This window comes from Zalophus californianus, chromosome 12, assembly GCF_009762305.2.
Source record: "Zalophus californianus isolate mZalCal1 chromosome 12, mZalCal1.pri.v2, whole genome shotgun sequence".
Classification (NCBI taxonomy): domain Eukaryota; kingdom Metazoa; phylum Chordata; class Mammalia; order Carnivora; family Otariidae; genus Zalophus; species Zalophus californianus.
The window spans coordinates 4,411,706-4,432,022 of NC_045606.1; the positions used below are offsets into that span (position 1 = coordinate 4,411,706).

The 20,317-nt window shown below is 48.9% G+C and overlaps 1 protein-coding gene across 3 annotated transcripts in view; it reads right to left on the minus strand.

Annotated features, from left to right (window-relative positions):
• The window catches only part of DDC (dopa decarboxylase), an 80,261-nt gene that overhangs the window by 12,322 nt on the left and 47,622 nt on the right, over positions 1-20,317 (minus strand). For all 3 annotated transcript variants that reach the window (XM_027574166.2, XM_027574167.2, XM_027574165.2), the window contains 4 exons: positions 19,752-19,846; positions 15,092-15,159; positions 4,127-4,203; positions 16-35 (listed from right to left, as the gene is read on the minus strand). In XM_027574166.2, the coding sequence (XP_027429967.1) occupies positions 16-35; positions 4,127-4,203; positions 15,092-15,159; positions 19,752-19,846 (260 nt within the window). The remainder of the gene's footprint in view (positions 1-15; positions 36-4,126; positions 4,204-15,091; positions 15,160-19,751; positions 19,847-20,317) is intronic.

A 20,317-nucleotide genomic window follows, 5' to 3' on the forward strand; every position in this document is an offset into this window, starting at 1 on the left:
AATTCTCCCACTTACCCTATAGTCAGTGATAAGCCCTGGAAAAGAGAAAGAAAGCAAAAAGAAGCCATTAGACACATCGGTTGATTACATGCCTCATCCTTCTCATTTTCAAGATTAAATGTCTTGTGTCCCATCTGTCATCTCCTGCACTGGATGTGCGACCACGGAGGGCCGGGCTGGGTGATCTTTGTGGCACTTCTCAGGGTAACAGACCCAAGGGGCTTTCCAGAGGGCAGGGTGCCCAGAACAAATTGGAAATGCTGGATTACGAGTGGATTCCCATTTGCTTCGCTTTCTATGCTCCCGTAAGCACAAAAATCTAAGCTTTCTTCTATTGCCCAGTAGTAACTTGGCATTCAGATCATGTAAAACCTTCATTGTGCACTGATTCATGCACGGGAAGGTGGATTTCCGATAAACAGAGGGATTAGATCATGAGACAAGAATCAAACTTTTGTTGGGTGTTCATGTCTGCGTTCTCGGATCTTAGTCCAGAGTCTGGCATGGAGCAGACACCGGTGAGGAACCGTTGGATCGATATCACCAACCTGGATTCAAATAGCTTCATAGTGGATACAAAACGTGTCTGGTTTGCCTTCAGTCTCCCCTTGTTGCCTAAAGCAACAGAGCCAAGGACCTAATGGAGGACAGAACGCTGGACAAAGAGCCTCACCGATGGTAGTTGCTCCATGGTGATCTTAGGCAAGCAATCAGCTGGGAATTATGAACCTGAGCTGCAGTCCTGTGTTTCGGGTATCTGGTCCTCTAGTGTAGGTCCAGATGAGGCGCGCCGGGGCTCATCACTGTCCCCCATTTCCCAAGTCAGAGCAACGGTGGCCTGGCCATAGCAGGCCCACCCCACGGGCAGCTGGGACTGGGCGTCCACCTAATGCAATCCACCCCCACCCTCACAGACTGCCCCTCACCCACTCTGCAGAGGGGTCTGACTTAACACGTACAAGGAAATCTAAAGTTATTAAGCAAACATCAACAGCAGGGTCGCCAGAAATGACCCGACGGGGATGCAGAGATGCCAAATTCCTACGTGGCATGGAATGAGCACTCAGCGAGAGTCTGTTAAAAACGCAGATGATGTCGTGAGTGAAGATGAATGAATGACCCTCCTGTTTACTTCGCATCCCTGTGCCACCCCCGTGGCCATGAGCCACGTGTGGCCATTTACATTTAATTAAAATGAAATCAACTTGAACACGGAGCTCTTCGGTCAGACTAGCCACATTTCCAGTGCTCAGGAGCCACGTGGCGCTAGTGGGCTACCACACAGAGAGTGCAGAATTAGAGGACACTTCATTGTGCAAGTTTCTACCGGACGCGCGACTAAAGCTTGAAGTAGGTTTCAGATGCAGAAGCTTCTGTGGCTAAACAACACGGTCAGTGAAAGGTGGAGCCTGCTTCTCCATGACCCTACATCCTCAAGGACCAGCTGAAGACCCGGTCCAGTTAGGAACGGTGCTGACACAGGTCTGCTGTGAACACGAGGAATGCCCAAGCCCTCCTGCCAACAGCTTGCTACGACCACAGTTGAACTTACGGTGCAGACTTCTTAATAAGTGTTATGTGCCTAGGCAGTCTTTCCAACTACATATGAGGTATGTGGGGTGAGCAGCTCCTCCATGCAAACAGTATGCAGTAAACACACTAGAAACAATGCGTCAGACAGGACTGGCAAGAAACACCATCATGGGACAAAAGCACCTGCACTGGGGTGGTAGGCTCATGGGGACTTCCTGACTCACCCTTCCTGCTTCTTGTTTCCAAAGGTGCAGTTTTTACAATGAAAGAGCTTATCTGGAAAAGTCTATGCAGCAGGTGTGGCCACTTTTCCCTATCACCAGCCCTGAGACAGAATTTTCTATTATATATAAAAAACACAAATCCCGCTTATTTTGGGTCCCGGTTCCTTGTCTCCCCCCAGCTGACAGGTGTCCAAGGAGACGAATGCATAAAAGCGCAAGGCAAACTCGGGGACGTCTTGGGACGGCGACCTCTCCCACATTGCTGTCCCCACTGCAGCTGCTGGCCGCCATCCCCTGGGTCCAGCGGTGTTCCAACAGCAGGACGACTGGGTCTGAGCCTCCAGGACAGAGGGACAACAGACAAGAAGCCAGTGAGTGAGAGGGCTTCGTGGCCGGACTCATGTGCCGTGAAGGGGTGCTGGGGGTGGGGGGCATTGGCTTCAGTGGAGAGATCTGGGAAGACCTCACTGAGTGGGAGGCTTTTGCCCTGGACCCAGTGACGAGCAGGGGGTGTCTTAATGACCCCCAGGCGGGACAGGGGGCTGCAACAGCCTAGCGAACATGAGGGGGCCATGGGGCAGTCATTGAGGAGTCTTCTTTATTGCATAGAAAGGATCTTCAAAAAAAAACCCTGTAGAACACTCTAAACACGGTTTCAAGGAGCAGAAGGCTTAGTGGCACTGGGGCTGAATCCGTGTGGATAAAAAAAATGCCCTTACATCCACTGGCCACAAGAACGTGAAGCTGATTTTTGCTGTGAAGCACAAAATGGGCCACCATCTTTGTTGACTTATAGAGGTTTGCAGGGTTTTTTTGTTTTTTTGTAGGGGCAAAAACAAATAACTAATATCTTTCATCTCTAACAGCCATAGCAAATATTTCAGTAAGAAACAGCCTTCCTATAAAAGCAACATAAAATACATTTTTGTATGCCTCGAGCAAGAAGCCCTCAGATGCCCTTCGCTTACACTCATTCCAAGAATCCCTTCATTGCTTAAGGGCAACATTTTGCGTTTTAACTGTCGTGATTGCAAAGATTTTTATTATCTGAACATGAAATACTTTTTTTTTTGTAATAGGAGAGCTTGGCAGTCGCTTCAGAATTTCACAGTGTTTCATGCCAATTCCTTTTTTCCAAAGTAGACTTTATTTTTTAGGGCAGTTTTAGGTCCTGAGCAAATCTGAGCCGGCATGTGGGGTCTGCGAACATCAACGGGGACGCGTGTCTGCACTATACCTGAGAACAACAATACTTAAATAGTCCTAAGTATGTTTTTAAAACTGTAAAAATATAGAGCAAATTAAGAAAATTCACAAATAATTACACCATCCAGCTGTAAGTACTATTCGCGTTTGGAAAATTTTCATTGCACGCTTTTCAAAAGAAAAAAAAAATTTGTATTGCTGGGATCATTCTTCTAAATATCCAATTCTTATTTCTTTGGTAAGAATCTCAGAGGGGCGCCTGGGTGGCTCAGTCGGTTAAGCGTCTGGCTTCAGCTCAGGTCATGATCTCAGGGTCCTGGGATCGAGCCCCACATCGGGCACCTTGCTCAGCGGGAAGCCTGCTTCTCCCTCTCCCTCTGCCCCTCCTCCGTGCTTGTGTTTGCTCTCTCTCTCTCAAATCAATAAATAAAATCTTTAAAAAAAAAAAAGAATCTCAGAAGGACCTACATTTCCGCCCCCTCACCACCCGCTTGGAGCCTGGACTGTCCTAACTTAGGGTTTAACGTTTGGCTGTGGCCTAGGACAGTAGCCATACGAAATGAGCTATTCTGTGCTTTCTAGGAACCGCTCCAGCATCTCTCTGTGCCAGGGAACGTTCTGCTCCTCACCTCAACTCGAGCACCTGGCCGTGTCCTCTCTTGGCCCCGGTCATCGAGAAGCACACAGCCAGAATGCAGGCCTGGGGTGGCTCCGGTCCCGCCAGCAGGGACGGGCACAGAGGGCAGGTCTATGGACCCACCGGGTGAGATGTGCATGGACACGCCGATCCTGCCCGGGCGTCATTGGGTTTTCGCTTCGCTCCCCGGGGCCCCCAGCCCCACCCCGTGTCCCCCTGGTGGCATTGGCGTGAGCAGATGCGCACTCAGAGAGACAGTAGGGAAGTCATGCTTTTAAAGGTCCTACACAGGACATGCCCACACCCGCCCTGAGAGCTGTGCTGTGACCCCTCCAGGCCCATGGGCCCCTCCCCGGCTCCTGCACTGAGGCAGTCCCCAAGGCCCCGTCAGCACCCTTCCCCCGGGGGAAGCGGCTCCCAGGAGCTGGTCCCTGTGGACACGAACCTTCCTCCTGGCTCCCAGCAGAAATGCAGCTCTGATGAAAACAAAACCAGAACATCGCAGAAAGCAAGGACCCCGGTGTACCTGAGTCCTGATGGCCGTGCTTCAGGTAGAGAGGGTCCAGTTTAAAGGCTCCTATCAGGTCTGTTCTCTTTTTCACCCTGGTTTGAGAGAACAAATGATGGGGTTTAATGAGGAAGCCCCCAGATGGGCCCCCGCGGCCCTTCCCTCCGGTCCCTCTCCCGGCTGGCTCAGATCAGGCCCACCTGCTTTGAGACCCTTCCCTGGACCCCACTCCGTCAGCAGACGTCCCTCATCTGTGTGCCCACCACCCCTCCCCCCCGGCCCCACTGCAGCACAGCATTAATCTCCAGGACTCCAAGCCCACTCAAGGGGGCCGTCTAACAAAAAAACAAATACTCGCTTTTCATCCCTGGTTCCGGGCATACAGCAGCTAAAACCCTTGGAATCCCTGGAGGGGTAAGAACTGCTCTTGTAGGCCGATGTGACGGGGGGCCCCTTGGGGAGATGCAGGATGGGGGCTGGTTGCCAGGAAACCCAAGTCGACTTGAGGGTGGGGACTCTGAGCCCTACCTCCAGTCTCTGGGAAATCGGGGGGAGGGGGAAGGACTGAGATTGAGTTAATGACCGACGGCCAACGATTTGTTTCCTTTATAATAAATCAGTAGACGGGGCGCCTGGGTGGTGCAGTCAGTTAAGCCTCCGACTCTTGGTTTCGGCTCAGGTCATGATCTCAGGGTCGTGAGATCGAGCCCCGCCCCGGGCTCCACACTCAGCGGGGAGTCTGCTTGTCCCTCTGCCGCTGTTCTTCCTGCTCATGCTCTCTCTCCCAAATAAATCAATCAATCTTTTTTTTAAAAAAAAAATAAAGAAATAAACCAGTAAATGTAAGAGAGTTGCTTTCCGGAGTGCTATGAGCTATTCAAGCAAATTACCAAATCTGAAGGAGCAGGGGGTTCATGGGAGCCCCCCACTTTACAGGAAGTCGGACAGACGCACGGATACCCTTGGACCCACGACTTGTGGGACGGAGCCCGTCTACCTGTGGGGCTTGCGCTAACTCCAGATATTCAGCGTCAGAATGGAATCCCATTATGGGATGCCCGGTGGGTATCTGCAGAGCTAGTGAACGGATGTCAGAAGAGGAAACCCAGCAGGTGAGCATATATCCCTTCTGTCGGCCAGGCCTGGCACCTGGCCACTGACAGGCATCACTGGTGCGCGTGGGATGAACAGAAGCTAAAGATACGAAGGTGGTCCCACCGCGAGCCGCCCTCAGACCCAGTACGCAGTGATGGTCCGGGATAGCCCAGGCCAAAACTCACATTTGGGCTGGGATTTGAGGTCTGAGCTTTAGGATAATTGCCTCTCTGCCTCATTTGGCGAGCAGGGACACCATCTCAAAGCAATTTTATGGCCAATAGACTATCCTAAGGGCAAACTGGAGAAGAAATGTCAGTCTGACAGCAGCTTAGGCTTGAAAGCAAATATTACGTGAATGAGTCTCTGCAAGGTAAAACCAGGGGGACCGAAATAGTGTGGCAGGATGTGGCTCACCAGCGAGGGGGCAGGAGAAAGCCCGGATTTATTCAGGAAAAGTAATTTAAGTGCTATTTCTACAAAGGGTTAAAAGACAGACTCTGTCAGTAAGCAGTAGTGAGGGGTCTGGTGCATGCTGTGCCTTTGACCTCGGGCAAAAAAATTGGATCACACCTGACCTCATGCATGCGAACGCAGGAATTCGGGTGCATCCCAGGCAGCATATGAGGAGGCCCTGTAGGAGACTCCTTTTGTCTCCCTGAACTGGGGAAGGCTCTGCACGTAGCCTTAGAGAGAGACAGAAAGAACAGGGTAGAAATACTTCTGACTCCAAGTAGAACTCCGTCCTTCATAAATGAAGACCGCATTCCCCTTCCCAAAGTGCGTGTCTTTGTAATCCAAACATTTGTGCAATGCTGAAGTCCCGCAAAAGGGTATACATTATAATATATCCACCTCACTGTTGAAGAAACAGAGCCGCATACAGTTAAATCGGTGTGTCCACCCCCTCGCCACACCCGGAGGAGGCCATGCGGCCACATTTGGCTCTACCAGTCCCACGGAGTCCTACAGAATCTGCCCTACAAATTCCTACATAATCTATGGTATTGTTTTGCAGGTTTCTTTCTTTCCTTTTTTTCCTTTTTTTTTTTTTTTTTGAGATTTATTTATTTATTTTAGAGACACACACAGAGAGAGCACTGAGAGGGAGAAAAGAGAGAGAGCACGGGAAGGGCCAGAGGGAGAGAGAGAATCCTCGCGCAGACTCCAGGCTCAGCGTGAAGCCCAACGCGGGGCTCGATCTCACGACCCTGAGATCATGACCTGAGCCGAGATCAAGAGTCACCGATGGAGCCGCACAGGCGCCCCCCGAACGTTTCCAAACATAACACAAACACAAGCTGTTTAAAGTTAAATGACGTCGTTCTCTGTATTTTTCTCCAAACCATACTCCTGGGCTTCCGAGCCGGTCTTCCACGTACGTCTTGTTCACTTTGCCACCGCGCTGGACGGCCCCACCAGCCGACCGAAGTCTGTCCGCTCTCCTCTTGCTTGTCGCTCATTGTGAGACAGACCGCGCCGCCCCGGAGCCGCGTGGTGCCCTGGAGGACGGCCCCTCGGACGCACGTCCAGTTACGGAATGGGGACAGGGCAGGCAGGGCCAAGGCAGCGTCTGAGGCGGTGTGGCCCTCAAGCTCCTATGGCTCCACGTCCTGGTCAGCAGTCAGTGCGGAGGGTCTTTATCTGACGCAACCGACAATGTTCCTGGAGGGATTTCAATGTGCGTTTCTGATGTCCAACGATGTGGAGTAACACTGCATTTGTCCAGCGCCCCCTGCTGTTTCCTTCGGGTGAAAAAATTTTTGTTCATTTTTGTGCTAGCTGGTTTGCCTCTGGTACTCGGCCCTGGATCGTGACAGTTACCTAACTAGCAGTGGTGGGAATCCGGGTAATTGTGGGCTGCTTCTAGGCTGTCCTCTCTGGATCTCCGCTCCACTGCATCCTGCTTGAGCTATACTGACTTCACCTGCACATCGATGTTGGATGGGGCACAAGCCCACCGTGTTGTTCTTCGATTTTTTTTCCTTGGCTATTCTGGGCCCATGTAAGTATTAGGCTCAGCTTCAGCAAGTGCCACAAAAATACCCAACCAGGATATTTATTAGGGTGGCACTGGGCTCTGATGCTCAGTCTCCCTCTCCACGAACACAGCATACCCTTCCATTCAGTGAGGACTGCTGGAATGGCTTCCAAAACATTGTCTGTTTTCCCCTCAAGAATCTGCACAACTTTTTTTTTTTTTTAAGATTTTATTTCTTTATTTGACAGAGAGAGACACAGCGAGAGAGGGAACACAAGCAGGGGGAGTGGGAGAGGGAGAAGCAGGCTTCCCGCCGAGAAGGGAGCCCGATGCGGGGCTGATCCCAGGACCCTGGGACCGTGACCTGAGCCGAAGGCAGACACTTAACGACTAAGCCACCCAGGTGCCCTTCTGCACAACTTTTGATACCTTTATCTGTTGTAACCTTATGTCTTATTCTGCTATTGTAAAGGGTATTTCTTTATTTACAGTTTACAATACTGTAAAATTGTACACATATTACAAACTGTATAAAATTACAGTACAGGGGCGCCTGGGTGGCTCAGTCGTTACGTGTCTGCCTTCGGCTCAGGTCACGATCCCAGGGTCCTGGGATCGAGTCCCGCATCGGGCTCCCTGCTCCGCGGGAGGCCTGTTTCTCCCACTCCCCCTGCTTGTGTTCCCTCTCTTGGTGTGACTCTGTCAAATAAATAAATAAAATCTTTAAAAAAATAAAATAAAATTACAATACTGTAAAAAAATACAGTACTTACAATACTGCATAAAGTTTAAAAATTACATGTGCTGACATGCCTAGGTGGCTCAGTCAGTTAAGCGTCCCTCTTGATGTTGGCTCAGGTCTTGCTCTCGAATCGGTTCCATCCTCAGCGCGGAGTTCGCTTGGGGATTCTCGTTCCCTCTCCTTCTGCCTCTCCCCCTCTAAAAAAATTACATGTACCGTTTATTGTATATGTAAAACCTTAAAAATGCGTATCTAGAGATATTGTTGTGTTCTTTTAATACTTTCATTAAATTTTCTTTTTATTGCAGACAGTCACATCATCTGAGAATAGTAAGAGTTTTATGGTTTCCATTCGAATCTTTACACTTGGACTTCCTTACGCCTCTTACTCCACAGGCCAGGAGAGCAAGCACCGAACAGAACGTGAATTATAAGAGCCCTTATTCTTCCCTGGTCTTAAAGGGAGTCCTTCTAATATGTCACCATTAAGAATAGGCTTACTGTAGTTTTTTGGTAGATATCTTTCATCAGAATAAGAAAGTTCTCTCTGTTCCTATTTTACTAAAATTTTTTTTGGTGCAGGTGTAGAATTTTACCTGACGCTTTTTCTGCATCTCCTGTGATGATGATTCTCTTCCCCTTGACTCTTCACACAGCAAATGACATTTCAAACCCTTCTAATATTTCTAAAACACCCCGCACACCTGGAATAAACCCATCTGGGTCATGATACACAGTCTTTCCTTCCCTTAAACATCATGGAATTTCATATGCTAATATGTGACTTAGAGATTCCGTATTTAAATTTGTGAGCAAAACAAACTTTTTCTTTCTTGCTTTTCTTTTCTTTTCTTTCTCCGTGGCTTTTTTCCCCTCAGCTTCTCATCCGGTTTTGGAATCCAAGGTACCCGAACTTCATGACATGAGAGCCGGTGTGTGCCCTCCTTGCTGCTCTCTGTGAAGTACACTCATGCTCAGACTGATAAATGCCTTGACAACTTGGTAGAGTTTGCTGTTGGGAGAATCTGGAACCTCCCATTGAGGGAAAAATTTAACTTTTGGCGAATAATAATTTCGTTAGTGAGTATATTGAATACAGCTGTATTTTAAAAAGCTGTACATAATCATCTTTAATAGCTGTAAGATTTTTTCAGTTTATTTGTTTAGTCTGTTTATGCTGGAGCTAGTTTTGTTGCATGTGGACAATGTTGGGCATGATGTTTGACAGGGTTGTAGAAGGAAGGCAATTTAAACAGATGTGCACGGGCATGCACACACACCTGCACACACGTGTGTGCGGGCACACTCAGAAACGGCCTGCATTGGCATGAGTCAACTCACGCAGAATGGGCCTCGTGGTGAGGACAGTTGTCTCCCTGACTTCAGACACACTCCTGAGGGACGGTCCTGGGGCCCGAGGGGAGGGGACTCCTGCGTTTTGGGGAAATCTACATTGTCTTTCTCTAAGCCCACAATAGCCTGTGAGGCTCACAGAATGAGGGCTCGTGTTACGTCCTGGTGCCGGCAACAGAGAAAAGCATTCAGGATGGGAAAGAGCCCTGGGACCAAAGTGCAAAGAAACCAAAAAGGTACACAGAAAACTGTGCGTTAATGCTTATAAAACAAGTTCTAGCACCCGATCTTGCCATAATAGAGTGGTCAACCATCTTCCCAAGAAACTGAACTTCAAAAGAAATCCAGTGTAACAGAAAAGTGCAAAAGCTATAAAACTACTTGGGATAAAATTTAAATTTTATTTGGAAAAAGCAAAGAGCCTCTTTTTAAAGGTAGAGTAAAAACATGCCCTTGGCGTCGTGTGGAATCTGAGGCTTTCTTTGGAGAAAATCTGATGTTAAACAGATACTGAGGTCTGAGCAGAATGGCTCATATTTACAAGATTCAAATGAACAATAAAAAACTTATGAACAGAATAATGAAATCATTATGAAATGTAGTTACTGTGCTTACAATGATTGCAAGTTTTTGAAACTCCAATTATCTTGTCCATTTCAATATTTAGAGAAAATAACCAATATGTTTACTTTAAATTACAGACTAACCATTGGTAAAATTTCATTACACAAAAGAGAGACCCTTCTGGCTTTGAGAAATACAAAACAGCCAGTGAGAGCAATTTAAAAAACAAACAAGCAAACACACATTTATGTCTTGTTGTATCAGCAAAAATTTAAATACATCTATAAAAAATTCGGAATTTAGGATTATTTGTTTATTTTCAACTCTTACGGGTCTAAAGGGATGCTTATTCTTTCTGAAATCTGGTTTTTAGAAGTGTCTTATCACCTTTATCCTAATGTGTTGACACCCCATTTTACCACAATAACCTCCTAGAGTAGCAAAACCTATGTATTTGAGTCCATGGATATTTGGGACAGTGCAAAGGAGCCTCTGAGTATATTCTCAATGCTCATTCTCTGCACACTGCCTGGCACCACGTTTCAAGGTATCGCCTTCTCTTACGTTGCCCGCGAACACGCAGGGCCCCTCCCAGCCCCCCCTACCCCGGGAGCTGGACTGAGCATGCCTGGGGGGACCCACAGCTCAGGCGGGCAAACAGGGGAGGGAGGCTGCAATCCCTCCCTTCCTCTCTAGCCTGTTGCTGTCCATGCCTGGGCTCAAGTCCAGGATTTTCAGGAGTCAGAAAGTGAAACCAATTGACAGTTTGAACAACAGTGAAAACACTTTTGGGGCCTGATTTTGCCTCATTCCCACCAAAAAACAGCTCCCGTTCTCCAATTTCTTCTGCATCCATCTGGAACAATTCTAATGCATTCCGTGCTTTTTCTTGTGTATGTGTTTATAAAATGCGTATCGATTTCCATGCATGTATTTTTTTTTTTTAAGATTCTATTTACTTATTTGAGAGAGAGAGCCAGGAGGAGTGGCAGGCTGAGGGAGAAGCAGACTCCCTGCTGAGCAAGGAGCCCGATAAGGGGCTGGATCCCAGGACCCCAGGATCATGACCTGGGTTGAAGGCAGACGCTTCACCGACCGAGCCACCCAGGCGCCCTCGTGCATGTATTCTTAATTTGCATCCTGTGAGATTCATAATTCTCTATATGATTCTTTTTACTCAGTATTGAGGTGTTTTTTTTTTGTGTGTGTGTGTGTGTGTTGTTTTTTTAGAGAGAGAGAGAGAGAGAGAGAGAGTGAGCATGAATCGGGGGAGGGGCAGAGGGAGGGGGAGAAGGAGAGTCCTAAGCAGGCTCCACGCCTAGCACGGAGCCCAACATGGGGCTCGATCCCATAACCCTGAGGTCATGACCTGAGCCAAAAATCAAGAGTCGGATGCCCAACTGACTGCGCCACTCAGGCGCCCCTACTCAGCATTCGCTTTTAAAACTTCACCGCACTGCCATTAAACATCTGTGGCTCTGGCCTGGAGGGCTGTGTACCCATAAGCAGAACCGGTGGCTTCATCCATAAAATCGGGATGACCCTTCCTGCACCAGCTCAGCTGCCATGCAGGTATAATCCTTAAAGTGTGTGTGCTTCAGGAGCCTGGCGCTCGCCTGTGCACGAGGCCAGGCTGGCCCCAGGACTGAGTGCGGAGGCCAGAGGGGCTGTGCCGGGCAGGAAGACACGTGTCCCCACCCAGGCCTGCTCAGTCCCACACCACCGACCTACAGAAATGGTGCTGTAAGGGCTCGTATTACTTAGTGAGACGTTAAAGAGCTGCGTGTATCTGTAAAAACGCCCATTTTAAATGTGGAGAGCTGATTTAAAACAAATTAATTCCATGTGGACCATCTGAAAGGTTTTCAGTGGCTTCCACCTGAGTTCACCATTGCGCACACATCGGTCTCAGGGCCTTTGCACGGATGGCCCTCCCCCCCAAAACACACACACCAACCCCAGCGCAGGTACGTGGACTGCTTGGTCTACCACCTCACGTGACCTTTTGTCAAATGCCCTGTCACCAGATAGGCTTTCTGTGACCTCTCCATCGGCAGCGACCAGGCAGTGAATGAATGGGACCATGGAGGCACCTCCCCGACACAGTCCCCTCTACCTTCCAGCTCCTGGCCACCCCCCCAAGCTTCTCACCTGAACCTCTGCCCTCTACATTGGCCCTAATCCAATGTGACCCCTGCTGGACCTCAATCTACATTGGTCTATTTTTGATTTTATTTAGTTTTTTGTTTTGCTTTGGCTCTATGTCATTTACTGGAAACTCTGTTCCAAGGCTGGGACCCCGAGAGCCCAGGGACAATACCACTCTGGTCTCAGCTCCATGGTGCTCAAAATCAAATGCTTCCCAACAAAATCATGACCTTTCCTCTTCCTTGGTGTTCTTGGTTTGGACGGGGCTGCCCCCAACTTGGATGCTGTTCTGCCCACACCTCCCTGGTGGGGGGCAGATGACTGTGGGGAAGGGTCCTCTGCAAGCAAGGCGATGTTAAACATCATCCCTGCCAAAAGGAGAGAGCAACTTCTTTGTAGGAAACAACAACAACAACGAAGACCCAAAAAACCAAAAAAAAAAAAAAAAAAAAAAAAACGACAACAGGGAGGGGGGCTTGGGTATAGTGAGATCAAAATAAAACCGAAGTTTGGTAAGAATCAAACAAGCTAATCAGGAAGTACATGGCATAATCAAGGTTGTATGTAGGGTTTAAAACAAGCTGACCCGCTTTAAATCCCCTAAATGTCAGCCTTATGGTTTTATCTCGTGATTTCTTGGGAGCACCATTAGGCACTGAATTGTGTCCCCTTCCCAAAATTCATAGGCTGGAGCCCTAACCCCCAGGACCTCAGGATGCGACTGCCTGTGGACACGGGGTCTTTAAAGAGGCAAAATGATTTAAAAGGAGGTTAATGCCTGGGCCCTAATCCAATGTGACCGGTGTGTGACCGGTGTCCTTACAAGAAGAGGACCCAGAAGGGACACAGCTGTCTGCACACCACACAGAGGCGTCCGCAGAGGCCAGCACTGCCCGCACCTTGGTCTGTGGCATCCAGCCTCCAGAATCATGAGGAAATAAGTCTCTGTCTTTGTCCCAGAGGCCTTAGCCCAGTGCCTGAAGAAGCTGACAAGCAGCCGTTTTCATGTTGAAATGCAAACCCTTCAACACCAGATGCCGTCAACCAATATTCTGTGTTTATGAAATCGCGGGATGAACCCTGGGGTTTGGGGGAGGATGGATTTCCCCACATGCATGAAATCACCTCGAAATCTTGGACAGCTTTTCTGTCCAGGACCCCAGCAGCTCAGGACCCAGAAAGCACATCCTCTATCCCAATTCAAACTTCGACTCATGCCTTCGGCCTTCTGAATCTGCAGGTGGGCAGGCAGCTCTTCAAGCACTGACCCCCCATTTCCCCCCGGTCCCCCCATACTGATTGCCCTTCTCTAGGGGCAAAATTGCAAACACTGGGGTTTGCCCTGACATTTAACATGGAATTTTATTCGGCAGGCAATAAGCCTCACCTTTGTCCTTCTCGCCGTGACATGGCATCACCCCTGCCTCCCTGCGCCTCTCCCACAGGTCACTTCCACGGCAGCCCCGGTCACACCACGCACTGTGGCGGGCTGGGACCCTTCTCCATGCCGCGGACACAGCCATCCTCTCTCGCCCTTAACCGATGCACTGGCGTTTTGGACCCAAGGACAGGAGGCCGCGTTTTTGTATTCATCCTTATCATATCTCAATGTCTGATCACAGATCGTGGCCCCAAATGCTTGACCCTGAGACCAAGACCTGAGCTGAGATCAAGAGTCAAGACACTTAACTGACTGAGCCCCCCAGGTGCCCCTAAACATCTGTGTCTGATAGGAGTATTTTGCCCAGGTAAGGAGTGAGATGTCTGGGCACACCATGAGCCCCTTTGGCCACCACCGCCCAGCAGCCCCCCTGGTCCCCATCGCTTCACCCCCGACAACCCTCCAGGCTGTTTGGGTGGCTTTCTTGGCCTGACACCTCACTGGCCGCTAAGGACCCTGTGGGCTCCCCCGTCAGCTCACGCGGAGGCCACTACCCCTCCCCAAACAGAGGCGGCAGAGCCCCTTCTAGGCTCTGCACCAGCTCCGTGCCCAGGACCCACAATCTGACCAAGTACACCAGCAGAACAGAATTATATTTCAGTCTCAGTTAAAGCTCGAAAAAAGGGACTTTCTGACACCCTGCATGAGTTATTCTTCAAGCGTTCCACTTTAAATGAAATAGACAAACGTAGCCCCGAGAACACAAAAGAATACTGACATTGATAAAAACTATAGCTTATAGATCCTCACTAGTACTTCGGACAGAGCTGAGTCTGGAACGCTCGTATCCAAAGGGGCTTTAAAATCACACACCAAAGTTTGGGTCAAAGGCTGACAAAAAAAGAACTGATTTGAACTTATTTTTTAGTAAAGCACTGAAACTGTGATTTTATCTTTGGACAAAATAGTTAAAGAGAGCCCGGATCACTCAGTAAACTGGGAGAACAGACTTTGGGTGGGGTGGGTGAGAACTGCTTTCTTCACCCTTCCAAGGTGGAAAACCATTCATTCAATTACATGCTAAACGATTTTGCACAAAATTCATGCAAAGCGCCCCGGTCTTAAGGTTAACCTCTTTCTTCCTGTAATGAATGTAGCAGACCCAATTTCCACTCTTCCCACACCACTCCCAGCATCCACGCAATGGAATATCATCCACTTAAATTTCTGAATTCTTTTTCTTGCCCTAAATACAACCAAGTAATTATGGCTCTGCTATTAAGAATTTTCAGGAACTTCGTGGGAAATAGGATTACTCTTATTTTTCCTTAGCAAATGCTATTAAGCCCTGAGGGTTAGATGTGTTAAACACCTAAGAATGGAAACACAGAAACCACCAGATTAGAAATATGCCCTGCAATTTCCTTGCGTTGTTTTTGCTAATGCTAGCTAGAGCCAGCGAGTGAGATTTCTGTATTACCCTTGGCTTCTTGTGCGGCTATGTTGCGTACTATGTTCTGGTCAACAGAGCACTACCAGGGTAAGATCTAGCAAGAATCCCACCCATGGCTCAGAAGGGAGGCGAGCAGTATGCGGGGGACATACGGGCTCCTCCAGCGATGGCATCCTCCCCTGCCGGGCTTCTTCTCTAGAAAGCCGCTCTTGTCAAGTGCAGTGGGGGCACGGGGTCATTGACATCTAGCCAACGGGGAAACTCACCACATGGCAGAGCAGTCAAAATTCACCAACAGCCATTTGTGGGGATTGAAGTTAAATGAATCTGCAAACTGCCAAGGAACAGTAATGACAAGAAGAAGATATTTCAGTTATGAGCGTCTAGTCATAAAACAAGACTCCACACACAGTAGTTAACAACTTGTTTTCTCAAGTGCAAGACCACGTGGAGGGGACGTCCCTGAGGCCGTGGGGCTTGGGGCGCAGCGGCAGTTGGGAAGGTCCGGGCTCTGGAACTCCCTTGGGCAGCCACCTGACCTCCGTACCTCTTTGTACTCATTTTCAAGGGAGAAGAACGTGTCGTAGTTCATGAATGCATGGAGCTGATAACAGCTGATTCTGGGCTGAAGCACAAGGCAAGGGTTTGATCCCAGCTCAACAGCTTACTCAGTGTGGACCAGAATGGGAATGGCTGCTTTACGGAGAAATCCTGGTATCACAGCCAGGAACCCCTCAGCCCAGCTCCTGACATGCAGTACACTCTCCGGTTGGAAGGCTGTGCCGTGACTATTGCTGATGTGGGGTGGTTAAGATCTGCGGGTGGTAAGCCAGCCAGGGGGGAGGGGGGTGGTCCCAGGGACCACAGTGATGGCTACTGACTCCCAGCAGCTTGTGCTGAAGTGGGAAGATCAGACCAGAGAGCAGTCGTCAGGATGCAATGTGAAAACGAGCATTGGGTCGCTGCTCAGAGGAGGAGGTAGACTCTCTGGGTCGGGCTGGAGGTGCCTGCAGAGGGTCACCCCGCAGAAGTTGAGCATGCAGGCCACCTGGCCCCCTGGCAGTCTTGGGATGCAATGCCAGGCACCTAGGAGACGTCCAGAAAGTTCGTCTGAAGAGTGAAATGAAGAATCTCGTTTTTTTTTTTTTTTTTTTTTTTACGATGGAAAGAGGCATAGGCTTTGGACTAAGAGCCCCAGATTTTGACCTTAGGGTTCCCACTGCCTGGCTGAGGGCCCTCGGTGGGAGGATTCTATGAGAATTTATAAATGAGGGACTGGAATGAGCTAATCTAGAAACTTCCTGTTAACGCTCCCTTTTATTTCTGGGTGAATCCTGATTTGGGTGTAGGGCTATCACATTCAAAGCAAGGGGATGCATTTTGAGGACCTTGGATAATTCAAAACATGCGGAACCCCAACACAGAATCCACGGGCGACCCCAAGAGAAGACAAAGAGAGTTGAGGAGATGCCTGCTCCCAGCAGCAACAGGGACACGGCTCACGGTTCTGGGGGCTCTCCTACTCTGAAGCCACATGAGCCCCTACTCATTTTTTTTATTACTTTATTTTTTTATTATGTTATGATAATCCCCATACATTACATCATTAGTTTTTGATGTAGTGTTCCATGATCCATTGTTTGCATATAACACCCAGTGCTCCATGTAGAACGTGCCCTCTTTAATACCCATCCCCACACCCCTCTCCCCTCTAGAACCCACCCCTCCTCATTTTTAATTGGGAAAATTCACAGTTCTACCTTTCCTCGTAAAATGAGACGTCATCAGTATTTTAGGTCGTACACTTTCAAATCTGCATAGTCTGGAGTCACATAACATGTATCTACCTTTCAAACTATTAGACTCTTTGGAATAATCCGAATTTGAATTTACGTGTACTGTGTAGGAAATTGTACTGATCTGGCCTATGAAATACTTTCTGCCGGCACCTTCCTCAAAACTCACGAACTAGCAAAGTTCTCAGAATACACGTATCATCCTAAGCAGTGGGAGGGTGAAAATGTCATACCTAACCTACGGTAATTGGGATCACCCCAATTTTTATTTAATGGGTTGGCTCTTTTACTAACGCTAATGCAATCATCAACAACTCTTCCCACATTACCTAAACGTTTTCTTCTTTATTTTTAAAGATCATATCCAAGTTCATTGCCCGCCTATCAGTAACGGGCTCCCTTCCTGGAAGACAATGGGAAGCAACTGCCAAAAACAGGCGTTAGCTCATTGATTTGAGGGGCCGCCATATTTCCAAGCAGAAAATAGGATTTCAACGACTGAGACCGGCAGAGGAGGGCCCTGGGCATTTTCACTGCGCTATCCTGAGTGGTGCATTCTTGCGTTCTTCAAAATGCATGTCCAGGTTTATCCTCTGAATGCTGCATAGGAGCTGGGTCCCGCTGGAGGCCCAGGGGTGCAGCCATGGATGGGCGCCCCACCACCAGCCACCAGGGAGACATCTGCTCGACTGACGGCAACCTCGCGTGTCAACCCGCTCTGGGGGGAGCAGATTCATTTCCTTCCACGTTTCAATAAAAGTGATTTTGAGAAAGAGACGGGAAGTGACAACGCGTTTCATTTGTCGATAAAAGGAGACAAAATGTGAAAGAAGAGTTTTGTTCGCCAAGAATTTTATTAGCTCCCTCCCCGGGGGGCGGGGGTGGCTGTTGGTGTGTTTAATCATCTTTCATTACCCAACTGCCGTGTGCTCTTTCCTGCTGGCAGAGAAAGAGTTCTTATCTCTGGGCTAGGGACGGGGCAGGATATTGCAGCCCCCTTATCAGACCAGCTGAGCAGCAAGGCCCTCGCCCCGCAAGGAACAATGCAGGAGACATGGAAATGACTCAGTGGCAGGCATGAAAATCCTGTCTGCTGCAGATACCATCATGCTCCAGTGCCCAGCGCTGCGGTGGCCTGATAGTCAGTCACCCCCTGTGAAAGCCGAAACCCCGGGTCGTGGGATCACGGGAAGGAGGAAAGTCAAAGTGGCAAAAGATTGTGCAATCCTTAACCTGATACTTAGAAAGACCAGATCCTGGGGACAGGCACACAAATCCCCGATGAACGATTTGCCCTGCATCCCTGAGGTGCAGGGGGAGACCCAGTCGTATGCATCATCTCTGTATAACGTATAATGCATAATGACAGGAGTCATTTATATGGTAGAGAGATTTATTTTTCCATAACACCCACAAGCCCAGCTACTGGCAGTGAACTTCACAACGTGGGGTGCTAGCATGCTTAGCAGAACTTCTCACACATCACCACAACCCCTTCCCTCATATTTATGGGGGACTTTGGAGGCCCCACAAATCAGCCCCTCCCCAGAACTGAGCTGAGGTCTGGAGCATATTCGGACATCCATAAGTGATTATGGAGTGAGTGAGTGAATGAATGCACAGACGTGATGGAGATATGAACCGGAATGCTACTTCATTCATCAGCAACCAGGGGGTATTCTTTCCGAAGATGGGAATATTTGTATTCTACACCCGACACCCACTCTTCTGGTATTACGGCATAATGAGGATCCAAATTAGCAATTAGCAAATTAATTGGCAGCATGACAGGGGAGCGGAGAGAGGTTCTCAGGGACAGGCTCTGCAGCCGTGGTGAAAGTTAATAAAAGGATCCAGCTCATTCACGGGACTCACTGTGTACCTGACACTGTTTTTAAGCGCTTTAAACATGATTAACTCCGGATACTTACAGCAACCCCTCGAAGGAGATAAAGGAGATACTGTTACTAAATCCACTTTGTGAGGTTTGGAGATGCCACCACCCTACCCCCAGGGACACAGCTAGTCCCCCGGTAGAGCATTCAAATAGTCACTAAATGCCAATGACCACGGCCTTAATCCCTGCACCTCGTGTGGCCCGGGGTCTCACGAAACCCTTGCCTCTGGGCATAGAGTCAGGACTGAGGCTCTCCTGACTCACTATCTCCTTCCCTTGGACTCACTACCAAGTCTGTCTCTCTGGACCCTTTATTGGTCTGCAGCTAAGTTCTGGCTGGAGGAACATCCTACTTGAGCCTGAAATGACACATCAGGGCACCCCCATAGTGTCCTCTCTCTGCATTAAGTCTGCACCACATTACCCTCTGTGGCCCTGTGGGGAAGCAGAGTATTTGATCGATAGTTTTGATGACTATTTCTCAAAAGCAGCAGGTGTTTCCATGGGCATTATAGGCCACGGTTTCCAAATTCCGAAAGCGGTATAGGACATTTAAATGCACCCATGGCTGCTCGTTCAATATCTGTTAAAGTAATACCCTGCTCAGGGGCATGGTCAGACCATGCTATCACACTGAACCAGATCAAATAAAATTGCAGGTTGCATTTATCCATGACCTCTTGATCTGAGAGGCATTAAGATTTTATTTTCTTCCTAAAGATTTCCCCACAGTTTCAGAAGCTAAAATTTATCCTACCATGAGAACTCTGCCCAAGATTCATGCAGACAGAAAAAGAGCTGCAAACGTCAGGTGTACTTCCAGAAGACAGGTCGTATGACTGGGCAGATTCTCAACCCCCCTTGTAAGGAAATCTGATTTCTGATAATCACAAAATTTGTTTGAAAAGAAGTTACTGAAACAAACCACAGCAGTGACAAATGGAATGCCACAGCCTTGTAGGAAGTCACTGATCACATAGCACTTTTAAACAGTGATCTTATTAAAGAGAGGGGCGCCTGGATGGCTCAGTGGGTTAAGTGGCCGACTGCGTGTCGGCTCAGATCATGATCTCAGGACCGTGAGAGGGAGCCCCATCAGGCTCCACACTTAGCGAGGAGTCTGCTTGTGGATTCTCTCTCCCTCTGCCTCTGCCCCTCCCCTGCCAAAATAAAGAAATCATACATCTTTAAAAAAAAAAGAAGGATCTTATTAAAGATAAAGAGCACGCCCACCTCTACTCCATTCAGAAGATGCCGGAACTCGGGGCAGATGAAGGAGCTACCCGCGTAAGCAGCATCGATGTGCAGCCACACGTCCTCCTTGGTACCTGAAATCCAGAGGTGACTGGTAAGCTCCCCAGTGGATGCCCCGCTCACGGCAGCCTGACAACCACCTCATCCCATCCAGGGCTCTTACTGCATACTGACCATCAACAGCATTTCTTGGCCCCGTCCCGGACCCTAACAGGCTCCTTGGGTCTGAAGGCAATGAAGCTGAGGGCAGAGGTCATGAGCTGGCCCCAGACAGAGCTAACACAGACCAGGTGCTCAGGGATTGTGTAGAAGATGAGGAAAATGGGATCAGCTGCCCTGCTCGATTTGAAGGTCGATGCTCATGCCCGAAGGAGGCAGCGTGCACTATCCCTCGGGGCTCCTCACACACACACCTCCTTCCAGTTTTACCACCTTTCTCGCCCTCCCTCCATCTCATCCACTGGGGATTTGCTCCCGATTCTCCTGGCTAACCCATCCTAATGTCCTTCCCCACAAACTCCTTGGGGAACGGCAGGGTTCGCAGC